Raw genomic sequence first — 27,156 nt, 5'->3', positions numbered from 1 at the left:
TTATTTCATTGTCTGGGCAGTTGGGAACAAACAAATGGTCTCCACCAACAAATTGAGGCGAACGTGGCCAACGTGGTCATGCTCAACATCCTTAGCGATCAGGGAAATGCAAACCAAAACAACTATGAGATACCATTTTACACCGATCAGATTAGCTAAAGTCAAAAACACCAATGATAGCCTATACTGGAGAGGATGTGGAGAGAGGGGAACTCTCATTCATTGTTGGTGGGAATGCAAACTTGTGCAGCCACTGTGGAAATCAGTGTGGCGGTTTCTCAGGAAACTGGGAGTCAACCTCCCTCAAGACCCAGCAATTCCACTCTTGGGAATATACCCAAGAGATGCCCTATCATACCACAAAAGCATTTGTTCAACTATGTTCATAGCAGCACTATTTGTAATAGCCAGAACCTGGAAACAACTTAGGTGCTCCTCAATAGAAGAATGGTTAAAGAAGGTGTGGAACATATATACATTAGAGTTTTACTCAGCGGTAAAAAACAAAGACATCTTGAATTTTGCATGCAAATGGGTGGACATAGAAAATGCTTTACTGAGTGAGGTAAGCCAGACCCAAAAAGAGGAATATGGTATGTATTCACTCATAAGTGGATTCTAGCCATAATTAAAGGTCTTTGAGCCTATTATTCGTGATCCTAGAGAAGCTAAATAAGAAGGTGAACCTGAAGAAAATCATATAGTTATCCTCCTGGAGATTGGAAATAGACAAGAGTCCCAGAACATTCATCTGGCGATGGATGGAGATAGAGACAGAGACCCACACTGGAACACTGGACTTAACTCCCTAGGTCCAAACGAGAAGCAGAAGGAAAGAGAACGTGAGCAAAGAAGGCAAGACCAGAGGGAACCTTCATCCCACGATGGATGGCGATACAGACGGAGACCCACACTGGAGCACCGGACTGAGCCCCCCAAGGTCCAAATGAGGAGCAGAAGGAGGAAGAACATGAAAAAGGAAATCAGGACCGCGAGGGGTGCGAACACCCACTGATACAAGGGGACTGACCTAATGAGAGTTCACCAAGGCCAGTTGGACTGGGACTGAACGAGCACGTGATCCAACCAGATTCTCTGAATGTGGCCGGATTCTCTGAATGTGGCTGGCCCAGAGTCTTTCCGAAAAGCCATTGACAATGACACTGGGACTTGTTTCCTCTGCATATACTGGATTTTTGGGATCCAGTCTGATTGGATACTCACCTTCCTGGACCTGGAGGGAGGGGGGAGGAACTTGAACTTCCCACAGGGCAGGAAACCCTGACTGCTCTTAGGGATGGAGAGGGAGGAGGAGAGGGAGAGGGGGGAGTGGGAGGGTGTTGGGAGGAGGGGCGGAAATGGAAACTTTTATAATTTAATAAACTTTGAAAAAAAAACACAAGAAAGTTTGGGAAGAAATTCTACACAGCTTCTTTAAAAGAGGTCTTCCTGATTCAGTGGTAGCAAAAATGTGTGGTTTTGAAATGGCAGCTTCCTGGTTTGTGTTGCCAGCATGAACTCTGGCTCTTTTAGGAGGCTGAGCACTTGAATGGGGTTTGTGAGCTGCTAGTGTGCTGGAAGTTACTTGGTGGAAGCATGGGCCAACAGGCTACCAGAGTTGAAGTGGTGAGCGTGGCTCCCACCCGGCAGTCTCAGAGGCAATGAATGGACCTCCATCACGTTGGACTGGGTTGAATCAAAAGGCTAAGCATTGGCTCTAGCTATGCCCACTTAGCATTTAAAAAAGGGGAGAAGGAGCTTCTGGTCAGAAAATAATTACAGATATGCAATAAAGACAGATTCAGATTAAAAAAAAAAAAGACCTGTAAATGGGTCACAGTGCTAGAAAAATGTACATAGGTTTGGGACAGAGAAGAAAAAAAATATAGACAGTTATAAAAAAAAGTAAATCGTTTTAAAAAATAAAATGAAGTCTTTAAAGAGACAAAGTAAACTCGGAGAAAAAAATAGAGTAAGAAAAATACGCCACATAATGATGAAATATACACAAAAATCTGGATTATATATACTATTGTGTTTTCTTTAAATTTTTTGACTGTGAAGGAGCTAAGTACAGAGTGACATTTCATTGTACAGGCTGCTAAGATAAAACAACATACATACTTTAAAGGTATCTTGATTTCAAAATATGGATCTAAGGATATAATGCTTTGGAAAAGAGGTTCTACTTGCTTCCACAGAGGATGAGAACCTATGGATTTCTTCTAGACTAATGTGGTTTGATGGACCAAGACCTCCCTGAAAGGATGCCATTAACACCCCCCAAAATACTTTGCCCAACAAAAAGCAGGAAGCAGTTTGGAGAGAACTATGCCCAAATTCCTAAATATTGTTTATAAATATTTGTTTACATTTAAAGGAGGATATGCTATAGAGATTTTCATTCATATGGAACTTGGTTTATTGATATAAATTTAAGGTCAATGTTGTTATACTGTATACTATATATTTCTGATTTTGATAAAGGTCTCATGTTTGTGCAGCTCATTAAAATGTAACATATAATTTAAATATATAGGTTAATAGATAATCATCTGTAATAGTCAAGCTTGTAGTTATGTTAGTTAGATTTTCTAGATGTACAGAGATACATTTCAGATGGATAGTCATTCTTCAAAGTCCTACAGAATATGACATTTAAAATGTTTTAAGAACTTAGGACTTTTCATGGCAGTGAAATACATCTGCTCCTGGAAGCACCAAGCTACTTTAAGAGGATGATGGGCATCGAAGAGGCTCCTCATGGAGTTTGTTAGACATTTGGGCAAGAAATTGTTCTTGCCTTAACTGTTTGAATGGACTTGCAAGATACTCAGAAAAATGACTGCTAGAACTGCCTAAAGAAGGTGAGACAGTCCTTCAGGATCCCTGCTTCATGAAAGAGTCCGCCAAACATTCTGCAGGACACATAAAAAAGTGATTGACAAACAGACAATATAGGCAGAACTGTCTTTGAAATTTCCTGCTTCATGGAATAGTCTGCTGGATACTATAGGCCAGTAGTATGGGCTGAAGATGGATGCTCAAATGATACAGAAGATCTGTGGGTGACTGTCCACACAGAGAGATGTCTTTGTCATTTCTAGAGATTTGAAAGTAGCTTACAATGCACTTCCTGTTAACTTAGTAATATTATATCCTTCTGGAGTCTTCGATGGAGTTGAAGAACAGATATAGTTTTCCTTAGTTATGATAAAGTAGATGTAAGTATTGTAGCTATAATTCTTGCTTGATACCTGTTTTGTTATATGTAATTTTACTATGTTAAATTTAAAACCTTCCTTTTTATTTAAATAGAAAAGGGGAAATGATGTGGTGGTACAGGATTATTGTCTGTATTCTATCAATCATGTTTTAAATAAATGCTGATTGGCCAGGCAGGAAGTATAGGCAGCAAAACCAGACAGGAAGTAGAGGTGGAGCAAAGAGAATACGAGAATTCTCAGAAGAAGGAAGCCCATTCCTCCCATTCCTGCCAGACCACCAAGAAGTAAGATGTAACATGCCCCGCTGGAAAAGGTACTGAGCCACGTGGCTAACATAGATAAGAATAATGGGTTAATATAAGTTACAAGAGCTAATAAGAAGCCTGAGCTAATGGGTCAATCAGTTTTATAACTTATGGAGATCTCTGTGTGATTTTCTTTGGGGCTTGCCGGCTGTGGGGTACTGGGCGGGACAGATACCCTAACAAGCAGGCCCCCTCATGTTACAGTGTGGGAAGTCCTTCTACATGTTGTTTTTGCCTGTGATAGGGCAGAACAGAGGTAGGCACGGAAAACTAAACTGCTGGGAGAAAGGCAGAGTTGCAGGATACCATGTAGCCGCTGCCAGAGACAGATGTGATAGAACCTTGTCAGTAAGCCAGAGTCACGTGGGGATACACAGAGAAATGGGTTAGCCAAAGGCAGAAGAGCTAGCTAGCAATGCACTTAAAACATTAGCCAAGCAATAATTTAAACAATATAGTTTCTGTATGATTTCAGGAACGGGCAGACAGAAACTTCCACCAATACCTTGCATACATTTAAATTTCTTAACTAAATTTAAAACATCAGTGTTACTAGATTTTATGTTATAGAACTAAGTCCATTCCAAATGACTTAGGTTTGTAAAATGACTGACACATTTATGACTAATTTTACAAATATTTCTGAAACTCCTTACGTTAAGTAGTTGCTATAGCACAGGTCTATAATCCCTGCTATTTGGGGAAGTTAAGGCAAGAGAACCAATAAGTTCAAACCTTGCTTGGGCTACAAAGTAAGTTTGAGACTAACATAGACAATTTAGTGAAATTTAAATGTAAAAGAAAGGAGAAGTGTATACAGTTCAGTGCTATAGCAATGTCTGACACATGTGAAGTCCTAGGCTCACTGTCCAATAATGCAGGAAAAAAACAATATGTAATGAACATAATTATGCAATAACAGTCCATAGGTCACTTAGTCTTACTATTGCCAATAATAATATTAACAATAGATAATATTATGGAAGAAAGTACTGATGGCATTAACCAGTATCTGATCTCCCCTAAAAAATCTTTACTATTAGAACCCATGATGTTTTCCTGGATACATGGCTACCAACAATACAGATCATACTGCCTATTTCCCCTGCTGATAAGAAGGTCCAGGAAATGAATTTTATCATCTGGACACATTTGGCCCTTTTACATGACAATGCCCAAGTTTGGTAAATGAGACACGGGACTGAGCAGATGCAGTGTCGCACATCTCTAGTTCCAGCACCTGAGAGGCAGAGGCATGCAGATCTGATGAGTACACAGTGAGTTCCAAGCCAGCCAGGGCTACTTAGTGAGATGTGTCTAAGAAGAGAAGGGAGAGGGAAGGGAGAAGGGAGGATGAAGAAATGAGAGATCACTAGTTGAAGAAATGAGAGATCAGTATCTCCTGAAAAGAGTTTATTTATGTCAGTATCTCTGTCATAACCCCATTTTTGTGCTCCAGATGTCTGACATTATGGTCAAAACACCAGCAGCTACTAACAAACTGATGTTCAGAAGGAATCAAGAGTCTCTGAAGAGCCTGAACTGTTTACTAACTTTTTATTTTCTTTCTTTTCCCTCAAGTGTTAGGGACTAAACCCAGGGCCACCACATGCTAAGTGTATGCTGTATCACTAAGCTACATTTCCAAATCCACAACTGCAGTTTTTGATTAGGAGACAAACATAAACTAAATTAAGCTTAGATTATTTTATTATTATACAGCAAATAATAAATCAGATACAATTCCAACCTCCTTCATTTCTACAAACACAGGCCACTTTTGCTCATTGTTTTACCAAGAGCATGTGTCCTTTAGTCCTTATATATATCCTGTAAATATCACTGCTTCTACATTATAAGTATGTAACCTAAAGACAATTTGAGTTCAACCTCTGTGAGACAGACTCGTTTCAAACCTAGGTCAACCCTAGCATCCTTGCACTTAACAAAACACAACAGACTCTCTTATGTGTATTTACAGATCTAAAATACAAATATGTCAGTGAGCAATTCAAGTACAACACTTTGGGAAAGACCCATTATCAGACTTTTTCTTTTCCTTTAATAAGAGCCATCAAATACTCAACCAACTTGTCCTGACCCAACAACCAGCAAGCAACCTTCTGACTTCTGTAAGTCAAACTGACTATGGTCTGATCACAAAGATTCTGAGTAGCACATAACATAATAAATCGAGTCTCAGGTACCTATTTTATTTTTCATGGCAACAGTTCATTACAGAATTATCCTTGAGGTTCATAACCCATGAATGAGTACTAACAAGAATATATCTCTAGGTACTCAGAGATGAATGAGACCCATGTAGGCTTCCCCCTCAGTCAACAACACCATTCCTATTTTTTTCATGTTTATATTCTGTCAATTCCTATTCACGACAGTAAAAAAAAAAAAAATGATGAAAACTGTAAGGCAATGATCCAAAAGAAGAAAAGCAGCAAATGAAACAAAGTGATGAAGCGAACTTAAAACAGAAAGTAAGGTTGAGCAAAGATGGCACACCCTTTTAATCACAGCACTCTGGAGACAAGGCAGGAGGATACTGAGTTCAAGGTCAGCCTGGTCTACAGAACGAGTTCCAGGACAGTCAGGGCTACACAGAGAAACCTTGTCTCAGAAAAACAATCAGAAAGCAAGATCTAAACCACTGCTTCTTTCATCTTAGAAAGACTGTTATCTTCCACCAGAATCAAGAGAAGTGCACAAAACCTACCAAGAAGCCTTAAATAGCGACACTGGATTCTAAAAAGGGAACAGGATAAATAAACTAGAGAATGAAATTCTAGCAGAAATCTAAAAGCAACAGGAGTGAATATGTACTGGATGTGAAGATTAGTAATTGAAAACTATGATAATATAATAGAAACAAAAATAGAAAATATAGGGAGAAAATTTCAGTAGTGGAAATATAGTATTTTATTTAAATTCCAATGTAAGCAACAAAACACAGCAATGTAATACTTGTGATTCTGCCACCAATAAAAATGTGCACTTTCATATGTTATAGTTGTTACAACATAGCAAGATCCTTTACAGCCTATCAAACTAAGTTCTTCCTAGGTTATGTATGCTGTTCTTCCAAATTCCTTGGCTCAAGGAATCCTGTCTCAACCTCCTGCATTGTTCTGACTAAAGCTTTGTAGCACCGTGACTGACTCACTGCTGCATCCTGTTGTTTCATGAATTATAAAAAGCCATATTTGGAGAGCCAGGCCATGGTGGAGCATACCTTTAATCCCATGACTTGGGAGGCAGAGGCAAGTGGATCTCTGTGAGTTTGAGGCCAGCCTGGGTCTACAGAGCAAGTTCCAGGACAGCCGAAACTATACAAAGAGAAACCCTGTTTTGGGGTGGGGGTGGGGGGAACCATAGTGGAGCTGGACAGTAGCATGAGTGTTTGCCTCTATCATGCATAGCGTCATAAATTCAATTCCAAGACCATACAAAAGCACATATTATTACATCACAAATTTGTTTTATTACCATTTCAACAACTGAATTTCAAGGTAGTTTTTCTTTTATGATAGGTATTTTAGACATTTAAAAAATTCTGATAAGTGTCTTTACCAAACTCTACAATGGGTATACTACACAATATGTACAAAAGGACAAAGACTCTCTTGCTTAAAATGCATCATTTAAGAAAACATGTAAAACATTCTCTCTGAATTATTAGCCTTTTGGCAACAGGCAATTACATTCAGTTTGCCAGAGAAACACTTTTGGAACATATATATGCATAAATATATTTAATAATTGCAACTAGACAGCAGAGTGAATAAATTCATGACTTTGGAAATCAAACTGGCTAAACTTTTATTTCTTCATACCTCTAATAAAGATGATTTCCTTTATACTTTAAAATAATATCTAATAACTAAAAGTCAAGAGAAATAGGAACTTATAATACCAATACTCATTTAATCTATTCATCCAGTAATACTAATTGTCAGTGTTAATGTTACTTAGGATTTTAATGGACGATTTTAAGAAGTTTAGTTTTAAATAAAATATAAATTTGAAAGTTATCTGAAGCATCAAGTTATAAAAGACAGAATGCATTAAATAATCCATGAAGAGACTTTTGTGTTGTTAACTACAACTTATACATTAACTTTCAACACTGTCCTCACCTGCCCACCGGCTACAATGGCTCCAAAGAGATGCAATAAGCAACACTTAAGACTTTCCTTGAGATGTTCACTTTCCTGAAAACATTCTGTGAATATAATACACAAATAAACAAATCAATAAGATTTCTATTGCAGAACACAATTCATGTCTAAGGAAACTGACATATGAAGAACTCTATGAAAAGGCTAAAAGTCCGTCAAAAGGCAAGGCTGACAAATGTGTCATATCTCATTTACTTCTCATAGTACTCCCTAAGAACATCCTGACCCAGTATAAATAAGCTACTGGAAGATAAGTTATTATCTCATCTGAAGTAATGTGGTTACTGACAGAACTAGAACTTAGCCCAGTCCTAACTTAAAATCTCTTCTGTTTTCTTAACAACTGACCCTTACTTTAGTGAATTAGAAAATAAAAGAGTTAAATAAAAATATCCTAATCTATTCCAAGAATCAATACTCTAAATTTCTAGGACCTAATGTCTTTTAGCATAATAAAATATTTTGCTACTTTTAAAGAAAAATAAGGCAGAAAAACAAAACAATAAATCCGGAAGTTTCCCTCTGACCTTTTCCTCAATTTACCAACATACTTCTACCTTTAATTTTTTTTTTAAAGAAAAAGTGCTGTACAATATAGTGTCTTTCTAAGGATTTCAGTGAATATTGTATCCAGGACTCTCACCTCAAAATACAAAAAGTCATGGAGCAAAATTTGCTTTTGTAACCTATGTCAATCCTCCAATATACATTAAATCATCTCCAGATTACTTATACTAGCTAAACATGCAAATAGTATGTAAGTAACTCTAACAATGTACTGTTTTAGACAAAAACAAAAAAAAATCTGTACATGTATAGATGCAATTTCTTTTCCACTGCATGTTTTTAAGCCACAGTTAGTTGTGTCTGCAGATGTGGAACTCATGGATGTGGAAAGAATACACTTTTAGTTTTTGAACTTAATACATTATGGACATTACTATAATTTAACAGATAATCTACCTTATTCATCTTTATCACCAAAACAAAACAGCATGATGAACATTTTGTTAACCAGTTCTCTACTGACAAACTGTTGTTACCCCACCAATTTGGGAGGGGTGTTAGATCATGTACATGTATGTGATTCTCATTAACTCTGCCCCTGAACACTGGAATTACAGACTGTGTGGGTCGACACATTTGCACACTAAGTACTTCACTGACTGAGCCATCTGCCCAGAACTTATTTGTCCGTTCTTTTTATAATTCTATAGTAAATACTGTTTTGCCTTTATTAATACTTACACAAAAATATAATGATAGATATCCAACTTTACACATAACACTGCCAAATAAAGCTGTAAAATGTACTAATAGAAATTTGTACTTTAAAAAAAATAAGCCATTATAGCTATGTTGGAATAACTGGCATACACATGCTTTCCTGTTTTAGACAATATAAAAATGGACAAATCAGTCCCAGAAATAGGGTCAGAAAACTGTCAAACATAGATGGAAAACATGCTGAACTCAAGAATTAATTCAGGTTTCTTTTTAGAGACACTTTCAGAATCACTGCACAAAATGGGAGGACTCTAAAAGACCAGTGCTGTTTAATGAGTTCAGGGGACATAAAACAGTTTTAGGAGAGGCTGGAACAACTGGAATTTGCAATGTAGAATACTGGAATGGAGAATGTTATACCAGGTGCTTCGAAAACACATATAACACTTGCTTTGTGTTTGAGTAACAATCCTCATAAGATAATGTAAAATTCTACAAGCAGGCAAAAACTACAAAGATGGTGTAAGTAGAAAGATTTTATAATCTTATACTAAGATGTAAGATGGGTATTTCATTCAGCTCTGGGGAAACTTAAGAAAATAAACAGTATAAAGACTATAAAAAATACATACTATGTTTTCTCTAATCAAAATTTTGCTAAAAGGGGTAGTGAGAAGGCTTACCAGGTAAAAAGTCAATTCCTGCCAAGCCTAATGGCTTAAATTCAACCACCAGGATTCACAGGTAGAACAATGACTTCTGACATTTATGTAGACATGTACAATACATTGGGAGGCACATTTTGTTACAAAAAAAACCCACAAAAAACCACACATTTTCTAACAAAGTAGCAAAAATAAGTTTTTTGAAGACCCCTTTCAAGAAAACTGCAACAAAAATAAAAAAATTCTATCTCATCCAAAGCCAGAGTCAAAGCAAAAAGGTGAATACACGTTTCACCTATTTTTGATCATCCAAAGCACACCCAAGTCAAGCTCAATGTCTTCAAAGATGTTCCAGAAAAAATACACATGATCACTACACCCCCACTATATTCTCTGGTAAAGTCAAACAATTAAAAAAAAAGAAAGAAAAAAGGTAACAAACTGCTCCATTTGAAAGTCAAAGTCAGCAAGCATCAATTTAAAACAGGTTTCAAAGACAATGCATGATACTGAAACAGACAGCTCAACACCTTGATTGGCCTGGTGGAAAGAAAAGGGCCCGCTATGTTCCATTAGCTTCTATCTACAATGTTTTGGATGTTTTCAACAAAACTGAAATCATCTGAGGCCCCAAATCATATAATAAAACTTTTCACTTTCCTAGATCACAGGATATAAGGAATCTCTAAGCCTAAAGCCCCATTACTATTGTAGAAACTATATCTGGGAATCATTTGGCTCAGGGTATCCGATCCTATCAAAGCCATCCAGGTCTTTCTTAAATCCTACCACTGCAGCTTAGTGCCTCTGGAAAATTAACAAGTTACTGTATTCTTTGGATTCCTAGTTATAGCTTTATGCATAAGCTTCTAAATGAATCCCTAAAATGAAGCAACCAAGTTCTCCTTCATGGGACTAAGAACAAAAGAAGTCTTCTGAGAAATTAAAAGCTTCTTTAATCAGGGATGTAACTTTGGAGGTTATTACAACCTGACAGATCTTTTAAACTGTATGTTACCAAATACCAGGGTGTAACCCTGGAGTTCTCAAATTATGCCCTAGGTCAAAGCTACCTATCTACTTGTAGGGTAAATATTAAAACTGATTCAGTTGCCCAATGGTTGACAGGATACATTAACTACAGCCTTTAATCCTAGCACTTGGGAGGTAGAGGCAGGTGGAATCTGAGTTCTAGGAAAGCCTAGTCTACACAGTGAGTTCTAGGGCAGTCCGAACTATGTGGAGACACTCTGGTTCAAAAGAGGGAGGGGGACAGAGGGGAAGGGAGGTGGGAAAAAAAGAAAAAGAGAAAAAAGAAAAGTAACTGTCATGACTCTTTTAATAATAGAAGAAGTCCTTAAATTTACTTTGGGGTCTCCACTGTCTATATTTTATATCAAATAACCTCTCTATTAAATCCCAAATCTCCCACTGGTTTAGATACTTTTATGTTACCAAGCCTGGCTACTTGATAACTTTGAAATATCTTTACAACAGTGTCCCACCTCAACTCTTCTACTTTATTTCCTACCCCAGAGTATGGTTTATTTAAATTTCACAAATTCAATATGGCTCATCAACAGCAGTTCCTATGCGAGTAATGAAAAATAAACCAGCTGCGCTACTACTGTCCTCCTTTCAGGTACCACAGAAATCAGCACACTTGGTTAGATGAGTAGGCTTAAATTTTGCTGCAACTTAACCAGAGCAAAAGGGAAACTATGCACACTGCCTCTAAATACCCTTCTTGGTAATACATGCACATACTGCCCTCTGGAGGGAAAAGATTTTATTTTAATGCTAAAAGTGATCCCATCGATTATGGATTTCGAATTCTAAGTTCATTAGAGACAATACATTTGCTGGCTGAAATAGCAGCGGTCCTTTACAAGGCACACCAAAAAGAAGTCATTTAGGAAACTAAAAAAGGAGATGCGGCAGTCAAACAGGCAGCTGACTATCCCTTACTGCATTTTGGTGCTCCTTGCACAGGACCTTTCCACCTCAACCTGAAAAGGTCACTGAAGTATCTGAAGCTCTTTTTCTGGAAATTACTCCTCCACTTAGCTTTTCAGGTACTCTTTAAAATAAAAATGTGCCTTCAGCTGCTTCCCAAATCACTCAATTTATATCTAAATCTCTGGGAAGTTAATACTATCTTCATTCATTTTACAGTCCTTACTCTTCTAAAACGGTGGAACATTCTAATCAGACCATTAAGTTGTTTTTAAAAATTATGCCCAGAGATTGAGTATATCTAAAGGGTGTTATTACCAAGAGCCTACATAAGACTTCACACAGCTTTTGGCCTAACCCCTTCCAAGGTGATTTATCAATGCCTCGTTCTATATGTAGATCTGTTTCACGAGGAAGAATCCCAGTCATCCATTCAATATGCTTCTAAGCCTAACAAACCAACAGGCTATAAAAACCACAGATTACAGAGACTGCCTAAGGGTTATGGAGATTGTCTAAACTGCTTTCAATGGGAAAAATAGGTGTTAATATAAGCTTACATGGAGGAGCCTCATACCTATCAACTGACTGACTCTTTTTTTCTTTTGCATTTATTTATTTACCATATGGGAAAGGAGGCATATGTTTTCATCTATAGCACCAGTATAGATGTCAGAGGATCACTTGGGAAGGAGACTCATTCTTCTGTGAGAATGTGGCCACTGGTAAGGTTCCCATGTTCCAATGAATGACTCTGCTATCATGCATATATGGGTAACAATAACTGGAGTTATTAGGTTATTTAAAAAAACTCATAAGTTTGTGAAAGATATGTTTTTAGAAAAATATAAGAAGAATTGGAGGGAAAATGAGAGTAAATATGATATTTCATTGGATGTGTACATGAAATTCTCAATAATAAAGTTTTAGAAAAAGCTAAGCCTTGCTATTTGTATTTGGTTCTAGTTAGTCTTATTCTTTTTATACCCAAGATAAAATTTAATTCTCTTAGGACTAGAGAGAGGCTCTGTGGTAGAAAGCAACTGTTGCTCTTGCAGAGGACCAGAGTTTGATTCCAAGTGCCCACACTGTGGTTCACAATCATCTTTAACTGCAGTTCCAAGGGATCTCATGTTATCTTGTGACATCTAATGTATGCGGTTCATAGGCATACATACAGCAAAACATTCACATAAAATAACTAAATCTAATTTTTAAAAACTACAAATTAAGTTGGGTGTGGTGGTACATGCCTTTATTCCCAGCATCAAGGAGGGAGAGTGAGTTTAAGACCAACCTGGTCTATAGAGTAAGTGCCATGACAGCTGGGACTACACAGAGAAACCCTCCCAAAATATCAAAATAAATAAACAAACAAACATAAAAATTGTTCTTTATTCAGGTCCAAGACTATGCTCATAGCAACAGAGAAGATAAAAGTTGAGTCTATAGATATACCTGATGTGGGATTCCCCTCTGTATGTTGTAAATACAATTGTTTAATAAAGAAACTGTCTTAGGCCTGTAATAGGATAGAGTAGAGCTAATCAGGGAAAACTAAACTGAATGTTGGAAAAAGGTGGCAGAGTCAGGGAGAAGCCATGGAGCAGCCGACAGAGACAGACACATTGGAATCCTGCCTGGCCGGTAGGCCATGAACCTCATGGTAAAATATAAAATAATGAAAATAAGTGAAGATGTAAAAGCTAGCCAATAAGAAGTTAGAGCTAATAGGCCAAGTAGTGATTTAATTAATATGGTTTCTGTGTGGCTATCTGTAGTCTGAGCTGCCGGGCAGTCGGGAAACAAACAAGCAGCCACATATACCCACACACACCCACTCCCATAACTCTGGACTTCAAAAGTACATACTCTTCTTCAAGGTTATGACTAAAGTCCACTACAACTGATTATGCCAGACCTGGTTGCTAGATAGGATACTTCCCCAATGCTCTAGTAATTTGAATTGAAATAAAAAAAGACAAGAGCTTTCAAAGGATGAGACAAAGGCAGCAGTGCTAAGATATATGCTAAGCCTTGCCTTACCAGCACTCCTTTCACAACAATTAAATAATCAAGACATCAGGATATTTTCAAATCTGAGGAATAGCTATATAAAGGACTAACAAAAGATGTTTAAGTCAGAAAGTCTTTTAATGCTGAAAACAACAAATCTGTACTTATTCATGTATCCCAGTGGTATTATTTACATAGGATTGATCTCCATTGATGTAAAATATGACTGCCTGCCTTTGATCCATCAGAATGATTTGTTACTGAGTAGGTCATGAAGTTGAGAATATGCTGATTAGCTGCTAATGGCATTTAATGGCTCTAAGGCATTATCCTTTGGTCCTGGTTGCTCTTAGGATGAACTGATGGGTATAGACTAGAATTTCTGACTATAAGCTCAAGAAGTAAAAATTCTGATTATCCTGTTAGGTATCTACCTATGATACAACATAGTTGGAACCTGAATGTTTTCATTGGTATAACTAGTTAGCTTTTGTTAGATGATTGATTCTACCCGAGGAGATCAGCTACAACTTACCTTCTATCTAGTGCCTTTGCTAAGTGCAAACAAGTGGAAGGCCACACAGAGCAAGACAATAGGGTCAGCTCACTGTAGCCAGGCTCAAGGCACCCGGAGTTGCCTGGTATTCTACCTAGTACCTTCACTAACATGCTAAACTTGAGGACCCTCTTTCCTCAAAAGACTATAAATGTATTTTCCTTTGTTCTCGTTTTTGTTGTTACTCCTACTCCAGATTCCCCAGCAGCAGGCAATATCACTAAAGGATGTTTCCCTTAAATCTGATTCAGTGCATCTCTCTAGTGAATCTCAAAAGAATCTTTATTATTTAAAACAGTTTTTATTCCATCTACAGATATAGAGAATGTCATTTTGGCATATTAAAATTCTTATTATACACATATTCAGGAAGTTATAAATTATATAGCTCAGAAAATTTCTCTTAATTCTTAAGTATGAATTATTTTATTTAAAAAGCAACTGTACAAAAGTACTACTTTAAATACCTTCAGCACTTGTCAGGAGACACTGCACTTTTATTAAGGCTCAGCATTTTATGGATATACCTAATATCATCTCATATACATTACATACAAAAGAAGATTCAAGGGTCCAGAAAGATGATTCAATAAGTTAAAGGGTGTTTACCACCAATACAAACAGCATGAGCTTAAATCCCAGGATCAACATTAGAAAGAGAAGAAAGATCTGGAATAGCAGGACTTTAATTACTGGTAAGAAGAATGTGACCTGATTCTTATCTCTGGCCCTAGAGGCATCCTGGGTACCAAAAGAAACATTAACAGATAACTAAATGCGGCTCCAACAGCTCTGAACTTTTAAAGATTTTTATGTAGAAGGAGACACTCTTGATAAAGAGTAAGGACATACCATTGCTCCCTCCTAGGAGAAACAATCTAAGCAAGCCCACCAACCACTTCAAAGTCCCCCAGGAAAATCTATACTATGCTGTGTATCTTGTCTCTATTCTTGATGGAGATCACAAGAGTCTAGGCCGAGATTCCAGTGACAATATGACTTACTGACTTAATTAGCCATTTCAGCTAAGGTCGGAAATAAGGACAGAATTATACCAATAAGGACTTTACCATTTTCAACTGAAGAGAACAGAGAAAATAGGAAGGAATGAAGGTCAAGCTGTGTTTCTTCAAATTCAGAGGACTATACTACAGTTAGAGTGGGGTCAGAACAACCTACTCAGAGCCCCAGGGGCAGAATTGTGCTCACAAATACAAGCACACAGGTGGTGACTCAAGAAAGCAGAGAAAAGCAAATCCCTACCTTAAAAAAAAAAAAAAAAATTTAAGGCCAGTAAAGACTTCTACTGTGCAAAGCTGGTGACCTGGGTTCTATCCCTGGAACCTATGTAAAAACAGAAGGAAAGAATTAACTCCACAAAGTTGGTCTCTGACTGCACACTGCGGCATGCTCGCCCACATACATGTCAAACATAGATACATACAATAATTTCAAATAACTAAATAAACTGAATGCCTTATAGAGCTAGAAGGCACAGCACTAGCTCCCTAATCAAAGAGCTAAGCACTAAACCAAATACCATTTTGAATCTTTAAGTAATGAAATTTGTTATCTTTCCAGATTTTATGATAGCTTGTGTAGAGGCTGAATTATGCAGGCCCATAATTCTGAGAATTCTGAGCGACCTACAAGGTGCACCTACCACACAGAAGGTGGTAGTCTGGCTTTTTGATAGTAAAATAACCTGATGCCATTCTAACAAGTGGTCAGAGTATGCTAATGTCATTGTGCTCCTTTTATTGTAAATTAGGAGATTGCCTGGAGAAGAGATGTTTTCAGTAGACATGACAAAACAGGCATAGGCGGGAGGTGACCTAAGTCATCCCCCCACCCCCACACCTAGCTAACAGAATGCTAATGAACTTACCCCTCAGTTTACCTTTGTTTAAAAAAATAAAAGCTGTTTGGAAAATAAATGGTGACTTTTCAGGAAGTGATTTGAGATTTTCAGGATCTGAATGATCTCTGAACTCCCTCCAAATACTGTCATATGAATAGCATCTTCATTTCCATGCCTCCATTCTGGTATAAGAAATTATGTTCGGGCTGGTCCCTGACAAGCTTAAAACATGTACCCCCTTTCTTTCTTCCAATTTCTCCCTTTTAGAATGAGAATCTAAATCCTCTTCTGGATTCATCATTGTATTTTAGAAGTACCTATTACAGGTTCACAGCTAAAGAGGGAAGTGGACTCACTGTGAATGCATCTGAGTTTTCCTCATATCTGATTAACAATTAGAGGAGATTTTGGATTCTAGACTATTGAGAACCAATACTGGAATGTGTTAAGTCATTTGGATTATCAGGGTGGAATAAACATATTTTGCAAGTGATAAAACATTAATGGGGGGGTGAAATAGTATAGACTCAACTATCCCTCCCAAACTCAAATACTAATGCCTTAACTCACACACACCCATGACTACACTAGAGCCTAGGCTTTTAAAGAAGAGATTAAGGTTAGATAAGATCAGAGAAGGGATTGCCTGATACAACAAAACTGATGCTCTTGTTTGAAGAGGTATCAGTCCTTCTAAAATCTGAGAATACAGGGAGACTAACACCAGGCTACAAAAAGACCTCACCAAAAACCAAACCCTTTTAGGACCTGGCTCTTACAATGTCAAGCCTCCAAAACTATGAGAAAATAAACTTCTGTGTTTAAGTCACAATCTCAAGTATTCTGTTATAGCAGTAAAAGCATACTAGAATGTGTGAATGTGTTTTATTACCATTGGTTAATAAAGAAGCTGCTTTGGCCTATGGCAGTGAATAATATAGCTAGGCAGGAAAACTAAACTGAATAGAGGGGGATAAAAGGTGGACCCAGGGAGATGTCTGCAGCCACAAAGGAAGCAAGATGTGAGGTAACAAATCATGAGCCTTATGGTAAAATATAACACAATAAAAATGAGTTAAGATGTAAGAGTTAGTTAATAAGAACCCTGAGCTAATAGGCCAAAGAGAATATAACTAATATTAAGCCTCAGAGTGGTTATTTCATAAGAAGCTTTGGGAACAGGCGGGCAGAGAAATATCAGTCCAGGAGGACCAGGGGGACAGAGAATACTTCTAGCTACAATGACTCAATAATGCAGTTATGAAGTAAAACTAGTGCATGAGAATCAAGCACTGAACCAACTGAATTACATTCCTACCCCAGCATTATCTTTTTATCTTCAAACATTTACCTACATGTATATATGTGTACCATGTGTACACAGAGCCCAGAAAGGCCAGAAAAGGAACTGGAATTGGGAATGAACCATGGTCCTTAACAAAAGCAGCAAGCACTCTTAACTACTAAGTTATCTAAGTCATCTATCTCTCTAGCCTCCAGCACAATCATTTTTAAAAGTGAAAACTAGCCATGTATGGTGGCAGATGCCTGTAAAGTCAACACTCAGGATGAGATCAAGTCACACTCAGCTACAGCAAATTTGAGGTCAAGCTAGGAGACATGGAACCCTGCTTCAACATAAAAAAACAGTGAGGGTGAAACTAGAACATATATATATAGCCATGCACAAACAAACTAGTCACATCACTTAATGGTTTGGGTGCTAACTGGTTTGTGTTCTGGTTTTAAGGATCAAATGGAAGGTTTGGTGCATGCTAAACATATATTCTCTGGATATCTCTCAAGATTTCTCATCTTAGTAAAAATTGTGAAGTTCTAAAATACGCAATTTTTAAAATGTTCAGCTCATAGAAACAGATCAGCTCTTAAAGAGAATTAAATGGAGAAAATTAACCCCAAGAACCATTAGCACAACCAAACACAAATTAACTAACCTTGTGGTTTTGTTCTTTAGTAGCCTTTACTTTATAAAATCACAAACCAAATTAAGGTCAAAACTAGAGTAAGAAAAAAACCACTAATCAAAACTGATCAAAATCAAAGTAAAGTAGGGTGTTACTTACGATAAAAGAAAGGAACAAACTCCACTGTGAGAGAAGCTGGCTTGTATTTCTGTCTGCTCTTTTCCACAGAACTAAGGATTCGTCTATCATTAAAAAAAAGTCAGTAACAAATTATAACATGAAAAAGCAGAGGTGACACAATTTAAAAAACAATTTCAAAACAAATTTAACATCCTGATTTTGGTTTGCAAACTGAACAAACATCTTCAGGACTGGTACAATGTTCAAAGAGAAGTTGAAACAACTTAAGTGTTTACCAATTACAGAATATTTTTATTACGCATTGTGATAGCCAACTTAAGTCTCCAAATAACTGGGAATTTAAAAAGAAGCCAGCATTTAAATTCCCAATCTGCAGAAGAATTTGCAAGGCAGTCCTGAGAAAGTGATAGCTAAGACTATGACAATATTCCTTGGAAACCACAGAAGCCAGTGACTGACCTGTGCTTTACTGAGGTTTTATTCATATACAGTGAGTCCAGACCTTTAAGTTCCCTCATTTTAAGGATGCAAATTCAGTACAAAAATGGGATTATCTTTTAATGAAAACTCCAGGAGTTTCCATGGATATTTTCTATAAACTTTAACAAGGCCAAAACAAAGTATGCAGGCTTTTACTAAGAGCATTGCAGTCATTCCAGTTCAACACAAAATAAAATCACTTAGATAGGCTAGGTGATAAAAATATTGGAGAATAAAGCCTGTTAAAACCAATAATATTATCCAATAGTGGAATGGCGAAAATGAAAAACTAAAATTAAAATAAAAATTATAGGATTTTTATCATGTCTTGAAAAGTATATTTAATATTATTAAAAACACTGAATGGAAAAATACCTGAAACTACCTAGAAATTCTGTGTATCTTTAGGCTACAGGTGTACACCGGTCTCCCCCTTTCTAATAGTTAGTTGAGTCTATACTATTTCACCCCCCCATTAATGTTTTATCACTTGCAAAATATGTTTATTCCGCCCTGATAATCCAAATGACTTAACACATTCCAGTATTGGTTCTCAATAGTCTAGAATCCAAAATCTCCTCTAATTGTTAATCAGATATGAGGAAAACTCAGATGCATTCACAGTGAGTCTACTTCCCTCTTTAGCTGTGAACCTGTAATAGGTACTTCTAAAATCTTATTTTGGATTTGCTTGGTGCTTTCTCACAATTAGGCTTGGACTATGCATTCATAGCTGAACTACTAACTACTACAGAGACAATAACATCTTTCTCGGTATCATGTGTGAAGTTCTCACTGATCATAATTTTGGTTACCCAGTCAACTTTATTATAGTGAATAATACTGACCAGGATACATAATTAATTTTTCACTTACAAGAAACTAGCAATTTACACAAAGACATTTTAAGCATTTATATATCACTCTGCTAATCAGAACTGCCTCTAGATTTATCATTTATTAATGATCTGTGACTGACACAATATTATACTATGACACATAAATCAAAATGCTGATTTTCTTTCAACTCCAGCATCATCTCTGTATTTATTAATTGGCACTTCATAATCTACTACTACAAGAAATTTAATTTTTTTATTTACCAAGTTACTTAATACTGGAATGAACTCATAATTTTTTTCTTAATAGTTTATTAATCTTTTCTGTGATTATTTTTTGTGCATATATTGTCACATTTGGTAAACAGAGCTTAAGGCCTAACTAAACAATTTTTTTTTCTCCATGGACAGGCAATGATACCTACTAAACTTACAGTAAGCACAGTAATGAACTAATAAACATTTGAATAAACAGCTGGATAAACAAACAAGCATTTTTGTATACACCTGCCCCCAGCCTGGTAGTAGGATGGAATCTGGTATCTAGGGAATAGTAGGGAAAGCATCTTACCACTGAGCTGTATCTTAGACTGATACTTTAAGGAGAGGTTTTTGCTGCTGTTGCTGTTGGGTTTCTCATTTTGTTTTATTACTATACTTTAGTTTCTCTGAGTTACTATTTAAGAGTCTCCAAGTACAAACGAAATAAAGTTAACAGATTAAGGCAATTTCCATGAAATATGAGAAATATCCCTTACATCAATAAAAAAACTTTTAATTTTAAATGTTCCTGAATATGAAACTATGCAGCTTTAACTTACATTTGTTCTACCTGATTCTTTTGGTAAATAATACACTTATTATAAATGTCCATTTAATTTCACAATCAGTTTAAAGAAAAGACACAAGCTACTACTATGAGTCAATTGGATAGGTCTTCCATATTTTTCCTTATAAGTATATGACTGAATCTCTCTATCAAGTAAAAAACATTGAAGTCTGTCCTTACTTTGCCCACTTGCCACTGAAGCAGCTCTATTACTGAAGAATTTTTAAGTATATCAGAGAGCATAAAAACAGTTTCAAGCATAATGCTTCACACTTCTATCATTAATGTATGCTTTTCTTCTTTGTCTGGCCACCTGACATGTGCTCATCTTCCATCATGTGTTATATATCATGCTATTTAAAACTTCCCATTGTTCAAAATTTCAAAAACTGGCCAGGCAGTGGTGGCACATGCCTTTAATGCCAGTATTCAGGAGGCAGACTGCAGGATCTCTGAGTTCAAGGTCAGCCTGGTCTATAGAATACTTACAGCAAAGCCAGGGATAACAGAGAAAGAAACTCTGTCTCAAAAAAACCAAAAAAAAAAAAAAAGATTTCAAAGTTATGTTTGTTTCTAACAACTGCTTTACTTATTTTGTTTTAGTTTATTATCAGAGCTACTTTTATATACATCTTGACTCCTTTTACCACGTTTAAATTCTTTTTGCAGGGCTGGAGAGAAGGCTCAGAGGCTAAGAGGACTGGTTGCTCTTCCAGAAGTCATGAGTTCAATTCCCAGCAATCCCATGATAGCTCACAACCATCTGTAAGGAGATCTGGTACCCTATTCTGGGCTATGGGTAGGACTCTGCATACATAATAAATAAATAAATTCTTTTTGCTCTGGTTTTAAAATTTTTTTAAAAGAAAAAGCCTCGATCATATTCAGACGGGCAGTTCCTGTTTTATCTGCTTTGCTGCCTATAAAGAAAAAGAACAATGTCACTGTTTTAAAACTTTTAATAGATTTCCTTAGAGTTCTTCATTGTTAAATGCAATAAGTGGAAGAGAGAAAAGTGGGAAGAAGAGAGACAATTTTCTTTATTGTCTGCAAAAACTCTAGCATACAAATCAAAGTAGAGGAAAATTGAGTCACTGAATCTAAAACAATAAATTACTACAAAGTCTACAATGAAGAAGTGTTATGTGTATCTTTGTCTACTTAAAGAAGTCTTGAGAGGCACAAAGGCAAGAAGCAGTCACAGTACTGTTTGCCAAATCATTGCCATTTCCACAGTCCTCCTACTCTTATGGCAGAGCTGATGGGGTCCCTTGTGGTAGGGACACATAATCAGTTCTGGACAACAGCAAATTCAGAATGAAAATATTCTGGCATGCAACATGACCCCCCCCCAAAAAATTATATTTACAATATAAGAGTTTCATCATTTTCTTTTCTTCTTTTTCATTGTAACTAGCAATACTTAAGATGTTGGCTGTCAAAACCCACCTATCCTCCTGCAACCTCAGTGGCACTCTGAAACACAGCTTGCTCCAATACTGAGGGGACTTAAGAGGTAAGTGAACAGCCACATGGCAGGACATCCCACTCTCTAGGTCCTCCCCAGTGGGACAAAACCCCAGCCCCTACCCCAACTCCCTTGGGTTTTCTATCCTGCCAGCTAGGAGTTTTCTGTGGCTAGCTATCCCCAAACCCAAACCCATCCACTGGACACCCCCAAGCTACTAGCCACACCCCACCTAAGAGCTGAGAGCTTGCTATAACACTGAGGATACAAATAGCTTGCTACAACACTGAAGGGATTAAGACAGAGCAAAAGAGAGCAAAGCAAGACAGAAGAACAAGAGAGAAGGGCATAGAGAGACCTCAGAGGCTTTCTGAGCTAGACATTTTGACAGTACAGAGCAGACCAAAAAAAGACTCCCAAACACTTAGACAGCCACTGCAAGAATTGGACCAAGACACAAAGACACTGCAGGCCTCATTGAAAGGAAGAGATGGGTAGGAAGAGATGTTGCAGGAATTCCTCCAACAACCTAAAAAGCAACATGGCAACACCAGAACCAAGCAAAAATAAAACAGGAAGACTTGATCATCCTAACCCAGAAAAAGCAGAAGATAACGTTAAACATAACTTTATGAAAATGGAGACCTTTAAAAAGGAAATGAAAAACTCCCTTAGAGAAGACAAACAAAAAATTAGAAGAAATTTAAAAATCCCTCAAAGTACCCAAGAAAACCAAGAAAAAACAATCAAACAGGTGAAGTAAATAGTTCAAGACTTGAAGACTGAAATAGGAGTAATAAAAAAAAACACAAACTGAGGGAATTTTGGATTTGGAAAATCTAAGAAAATGAACAGGAACTACAGAGACAAGTAAAACCAACAGAATAGAAGAGATAGAAGAAAGAATCTCAGGTGCTGAAGATACTATAAAGGAAATAGACTCATTGGTCAAAGAAAACATTAAATCTAACAGATTCTTAACACAAAACATTCAGGACTTATGGGACACCATGAAAAAAACAAACCTAAGAATAATAGGGGTAGAAGAAGGAGAAGAATTACAGCTCAAAGGCACAGAAAATATATTCGGCAAAAAAATCATAGAAGAAAACTTTCCCAATCTAAAAAAGGATATTCCTATGAAGATACAAGAAGATTACAGACCACCAAATACACTGGATCAAAAAAAAAAGTCCCCTAACCATATAATAATAAAAACATCAAACATACAGAATAAAGAAAGAATATTAAGAGCTAAAAAAGAAAAAAGGGTAAGTAACATATAAAGGTAAACATATCAGAATTACAACTGACTTCTCACTGGGAACCATGAAAGCCAGAAGGTCCAGGATAGATGAGCTGCAGACACTAACGAGAACAAGGATACAAGCTCAGAATATTATATCCAGCAAAGATTTCATTCACCATCAATAGAGAAAACAAGATATTCCATGACAAAAACAGATTTAAACAATATGTATCAACAACCCCAGCCTTACAGAAACTAAGAGAAGGAAAACCCCAACCCAAGGAAGATAACTGCACCAACAAAAACACAGGTATCTAATAATCCCCACCAACATAACCCAAAGAAGGGAAACACACAAACGCTACCATTGAAAAATATCCAGAATAAAAAACCACTGGTCCTCAATACCACTCAATATCAGTGGACTCAATTCACCAATACAAGGACACAGGCTAAGAGAATGGATACAAAAACAGGATCCAATCTTCTGCTGTTTACAAGAAACATACCTCAACCTTAAAAACAAACACTATCTCAGAGCAAAGGGTTGGGAAAAGGTTTTCCATTCAAATGGGCATAAGAAACAATCGAGTGTGGCTACCCTAATGTCTAACAAAACTGATTTCAAACTAAAATCAATCGGATGACATGGAGAAGAACACTATATACTTATAACAAGAACAATTCATCAAGATTCAGTCTCCATCCTGAACATCTATGACCCTAATACAAGAGCATCCACATATATAAAAGAAATATTACTAAAGCTTAAATAGCACATCAAGCCCCAAACAGTAATAGTAGGAGACTTCAACACACTCCACTCTCCCCAATGGACATGTCAACAAGACAGAAACTTAACAGAGAAACAAGAGAACTCACAGATGTAATGAATCAAATGGACTTAACAGGCATCTATAGAACATTCAACCCAAACAAAAAAAGAATATACCTTCTTCTCAGCACCTCATGGAACCTTCTCTAAAATTGATCATATACTCGGTAACAAAGCAAACCTCCACAGATAAAAAAAAAATGGGAGTAATCCCCTTTTTATTGGATTAAAGTAAGAATTTAATAACAATACTACTCTCAAAAAGCCTACAAACTCATGGAAATTAAACAGTGAACTATTAAATCACCTCTAGGTCAAAGAATAAATAAATAAGGAAATTAAAAACTTCCTAGAATTCAACAAAAATGAAGGCACAACATAGCCAAACCTATGGGACACTATGAAAGCAGTGCTACGAGGAATGTTCATAGCACTAAGTGTCCACATAAAAAAACTGGAGAAAGTCACATTTCTGACTTGAGAGCACACCTGAAAGCTCTAGAACAAAAAGAAGCAGACTCACCCAGGAGGAGTAGAAGACAGCAAATAATCAAATTGGGGGCTGAAATCAACAAAAATAGAAAAAAGGAAAACAATACAAAGAACAAAGAGCTGGTTCTTTGCGAAAAATCAACAAGATTGACAAACCCTTATCCAAACTAATCAAAAGGCAGAGAGAGAACATCCAAATCAACAAAGTCAGAATTGAAAAGGGGGACATAACAACAGAAACTAGGGAAATTCAGAGAATCATTAAGTTATACTACAAAAACTTGAACTCCACAAAATTAGAAAATGGAAACGAAATGGACTGTTTTTTAGATAGATACCATATACCAAAATTAAATCAAGACCAGGTGAGCAAAATTAGACCTAAAAACTACAAGGAAATAGAAGCTGTCATCAAAACCCTCCCAACCAAAAAAAGCAAAGGACTGGATGGTTATAGTGCAGAATTCTACCACAACTTCCAAGAAGAGCTAATACCTATACTCTTCAAACTGTTACACATAATAAAAACAGAAGGAACATTGCCAAACTCTTTTTATGAGGCTACAGTTACCCTGATACCAAAATCACACAATGACTCAACCAAGAAAGAGAATCACAGACCAATCTCACTCATGAACATGGATGGAAAAATACTCAATAAAATACTGGCAAGACAAATCCAACAACACATCAAAAAAATCATCCACCATGATTAAGTCGGCTTTGTCCCAGAGATTAGGGGTTCAACATATAAAAATCCATCAATGTAATCCATCATATAAATAAACTGAAAGAAAAAAATATTAGATGCAGAAAAAAAGCATTCGACAAACTCCAACACCCCTTCATAATAAAGGTTGTGGAGAGGTTAGGGAATTCAAGGATCATACCTAAATATAATAAAAGCAATATACAGCAAGTGACAGCCAACATCAAATTAAATGGAGAGAAACTCAAAGCAATTCCACTAAAATCAGGAACAAGACAAGGCTGTTCACTCTCTGTATCTCTTCAACATAGTTCTTGAAATTTTAGCAATTGCAATAAGACAACAAAAGGAGATCAAAGGTGTAGTGATGATGCGAGCAGGCCTGCTTTTTGTCCAGCTCGGCTCCCACACAGCTAGCTTTACACCCGAAATAACAACATACAAATTGTATTCATTTAAACACTGCCTGGCCAATTAGCTCTAGCCTCTTAATGGCTAACTCTCACATGCTGATTAACCCATATCTAGTAATCTGTGTATCACCACGGGGTCGTGGTTTACCAGCAAGATTCTAACCTACGTCCATCTCGGGCCGGAGCTTCATGGCGTCTGCCTGACTCTGTTTCTTTCTCCCAGCATTCTGTTCGGTCGACTCCTCCTATCTAAGCTGCTGCCCTATCAAAGGCCAAGGCACTCTCTATTTAGCCAATGAAAGCAACACATAGAAAGAAGACCCTCCTACATCATTTCCCCTTTTTCTGTTTAAACAAAAAGGCCTTAACTTTAACATATTAAAATTACATATAACAAAACAGCTATAAAGCAAGAATTATAGTTACAATATTTATATTTATTTTATCTTTTATCATAACAATGGAAAACTATAACTATGTATCTATTCTTCAACTATATCAAAGACTCCAGAAGGATATAATATTACCTAAGTAAACATGAAGTAAGCAACTTCCAAAACTCTAGAAATGACAGAGACATCTCGCTGTCTGGACAGTCACCCAAAGCTCTTTTGTACCGTTGGGGCATCCATCTTCAGCCTACAGGCCCATAGTTTCCAGCAGACATTTCCATGAAGCAGGAAATTTCAAAAACAGTTCAGTCATTTTCTATGTCCTGCAGAATGTCTTGCAGACTCTTTCATTAATCAGGAACCCCAAAGGATCATCTCACCTTTAGGCAAGCTCAGCAGTCTTCTTTCTGCGGGTTCTTTGTGTTCAGTTTATGCAACAGTTCAGGCAAGAGCAGTTTCTTGCCCAAATGGCTAACCAACTCCATAAGGAGCCTCTTCAATGCCCATCTTGCTCTTGAAGTAGATTGGTGCTGCCAGGAGCATATGTGTCTCATTGTCGTGAACAGCCCTAAGTTATTAAAACATTTAAAATGCCATATTTTGTAGTCTTTAAAAGATATGAAGAATGCCTATCTAACTGAAATATATCTCTATAGATCTAAAAAATCTAAATAACATGACTACAAGCTTGACTATTATTGATGATTATCCATTAACAACCTATATTTCCTCATTATACATTTAAAAAATGAACTATACAATCACAATACCTTAATCAAGATCAGAAATATATATATACATATATCAAAATTGACCTTAAAATCCATACCAATGCAAATTATTCTTATCTATATCATATTCCCCTTTAAATGTAAAAGAACATTTATAGACAACATCTGGAAATATGGGCGCTTTTATTTCTCTCCAAACTTCTTCCTGCTGTATAGGGGCACTGTTAATCAGGTCTTTCATGGTGTATCCTGTATGCTAGGCTCTTCTCAGCAGTTGAGCAAAGTAATTTTCTGAAGGTGTTTATGGTAATCTTTCAGGAGGGTGTGGTCTATCATACCATATTGGAACAGAAGCAATCCACAGGGTCTTATCCTCTGTGAAAACAAAAGAAGATCCTCTTTTCCAAAGCATCATATTCTTAGAGCCAAATTTGGAAGTCATGATACCTTTAGAACATACATGTTGGATCAGTTTAGCAGCCCACACAATGAAATATCTCTCTGTATTTAGCTCCTTCACAGTCAAGAAATTAAAAGAAAACACAATATACAGAATCCAAACTCTGTGAATTTACCATTTTTACATGGCTTATTTTTCTATATTTCTTTTAATCTATAACTATCTGTACTCTGTCTCTTTAAAGATT

The 27,156-nt window shown here is 36.7% G+C and overlaps 1 protein-coding gene across 10 annotated transcripts in view; it reads right to left on the bottom strand.

Moving 5' to 3' along the window:
• Positions 1-27,156, bottom strand: part of Nbeal1 (neurobeachin like 1) — a 194,684-nt gene that overhangs the window by 133,036 nt on the left and 34,492 nt on the right. For 7 of the 10 annotated variants that reach the window (XR_015737269.1, XM_087903350.1, XM_087903357.1 and 4 more), the window contains 2 exons: positions 18,091-18,173; positions 7,684-7,769 (listed from right to left, as the gene is read on the bottom strand). The exons of 1 other annotated variant lie outside the window; for it this stretch is intronic. Coding sequence is in view for 8 of the 9 variants with exons in the window: in XM_087903350.1 (XP_087759476.1) it covers positions 7,684-7,769; positions 18,091-18,173 (169 nt within the window). In the remaining variant the exon portion in view is untranslated. The remainder of the gene's footprint in view (positions 1-7,683; positions 7,770-18,090; positions 18,174-27,156) is intronic. 2 more of the 10 variants (XM_087903367.1, XM_087903359.1) reach the window with 2 other exon arrangements.

The sequence above is a fragment of the Myodes glareolus genome, chromosome 1, assembly GCF_982192425.1.
Source record: "Myodes glareolus chromosome 1, mMyoGla1.1, whole genome shotgun sequence".
NCBI classification, from domain to species: Eukaryota; Metazoa; Chordata; class Mammalia; order Rodentia; family Cricetidae; genus Myodes; species Myodes glareolus.
The sequence above is the reverse complement of the archived record's forward strand: the minus strand, read 5'-3'. Positions and strand labels throughout refer to the sequence as shown.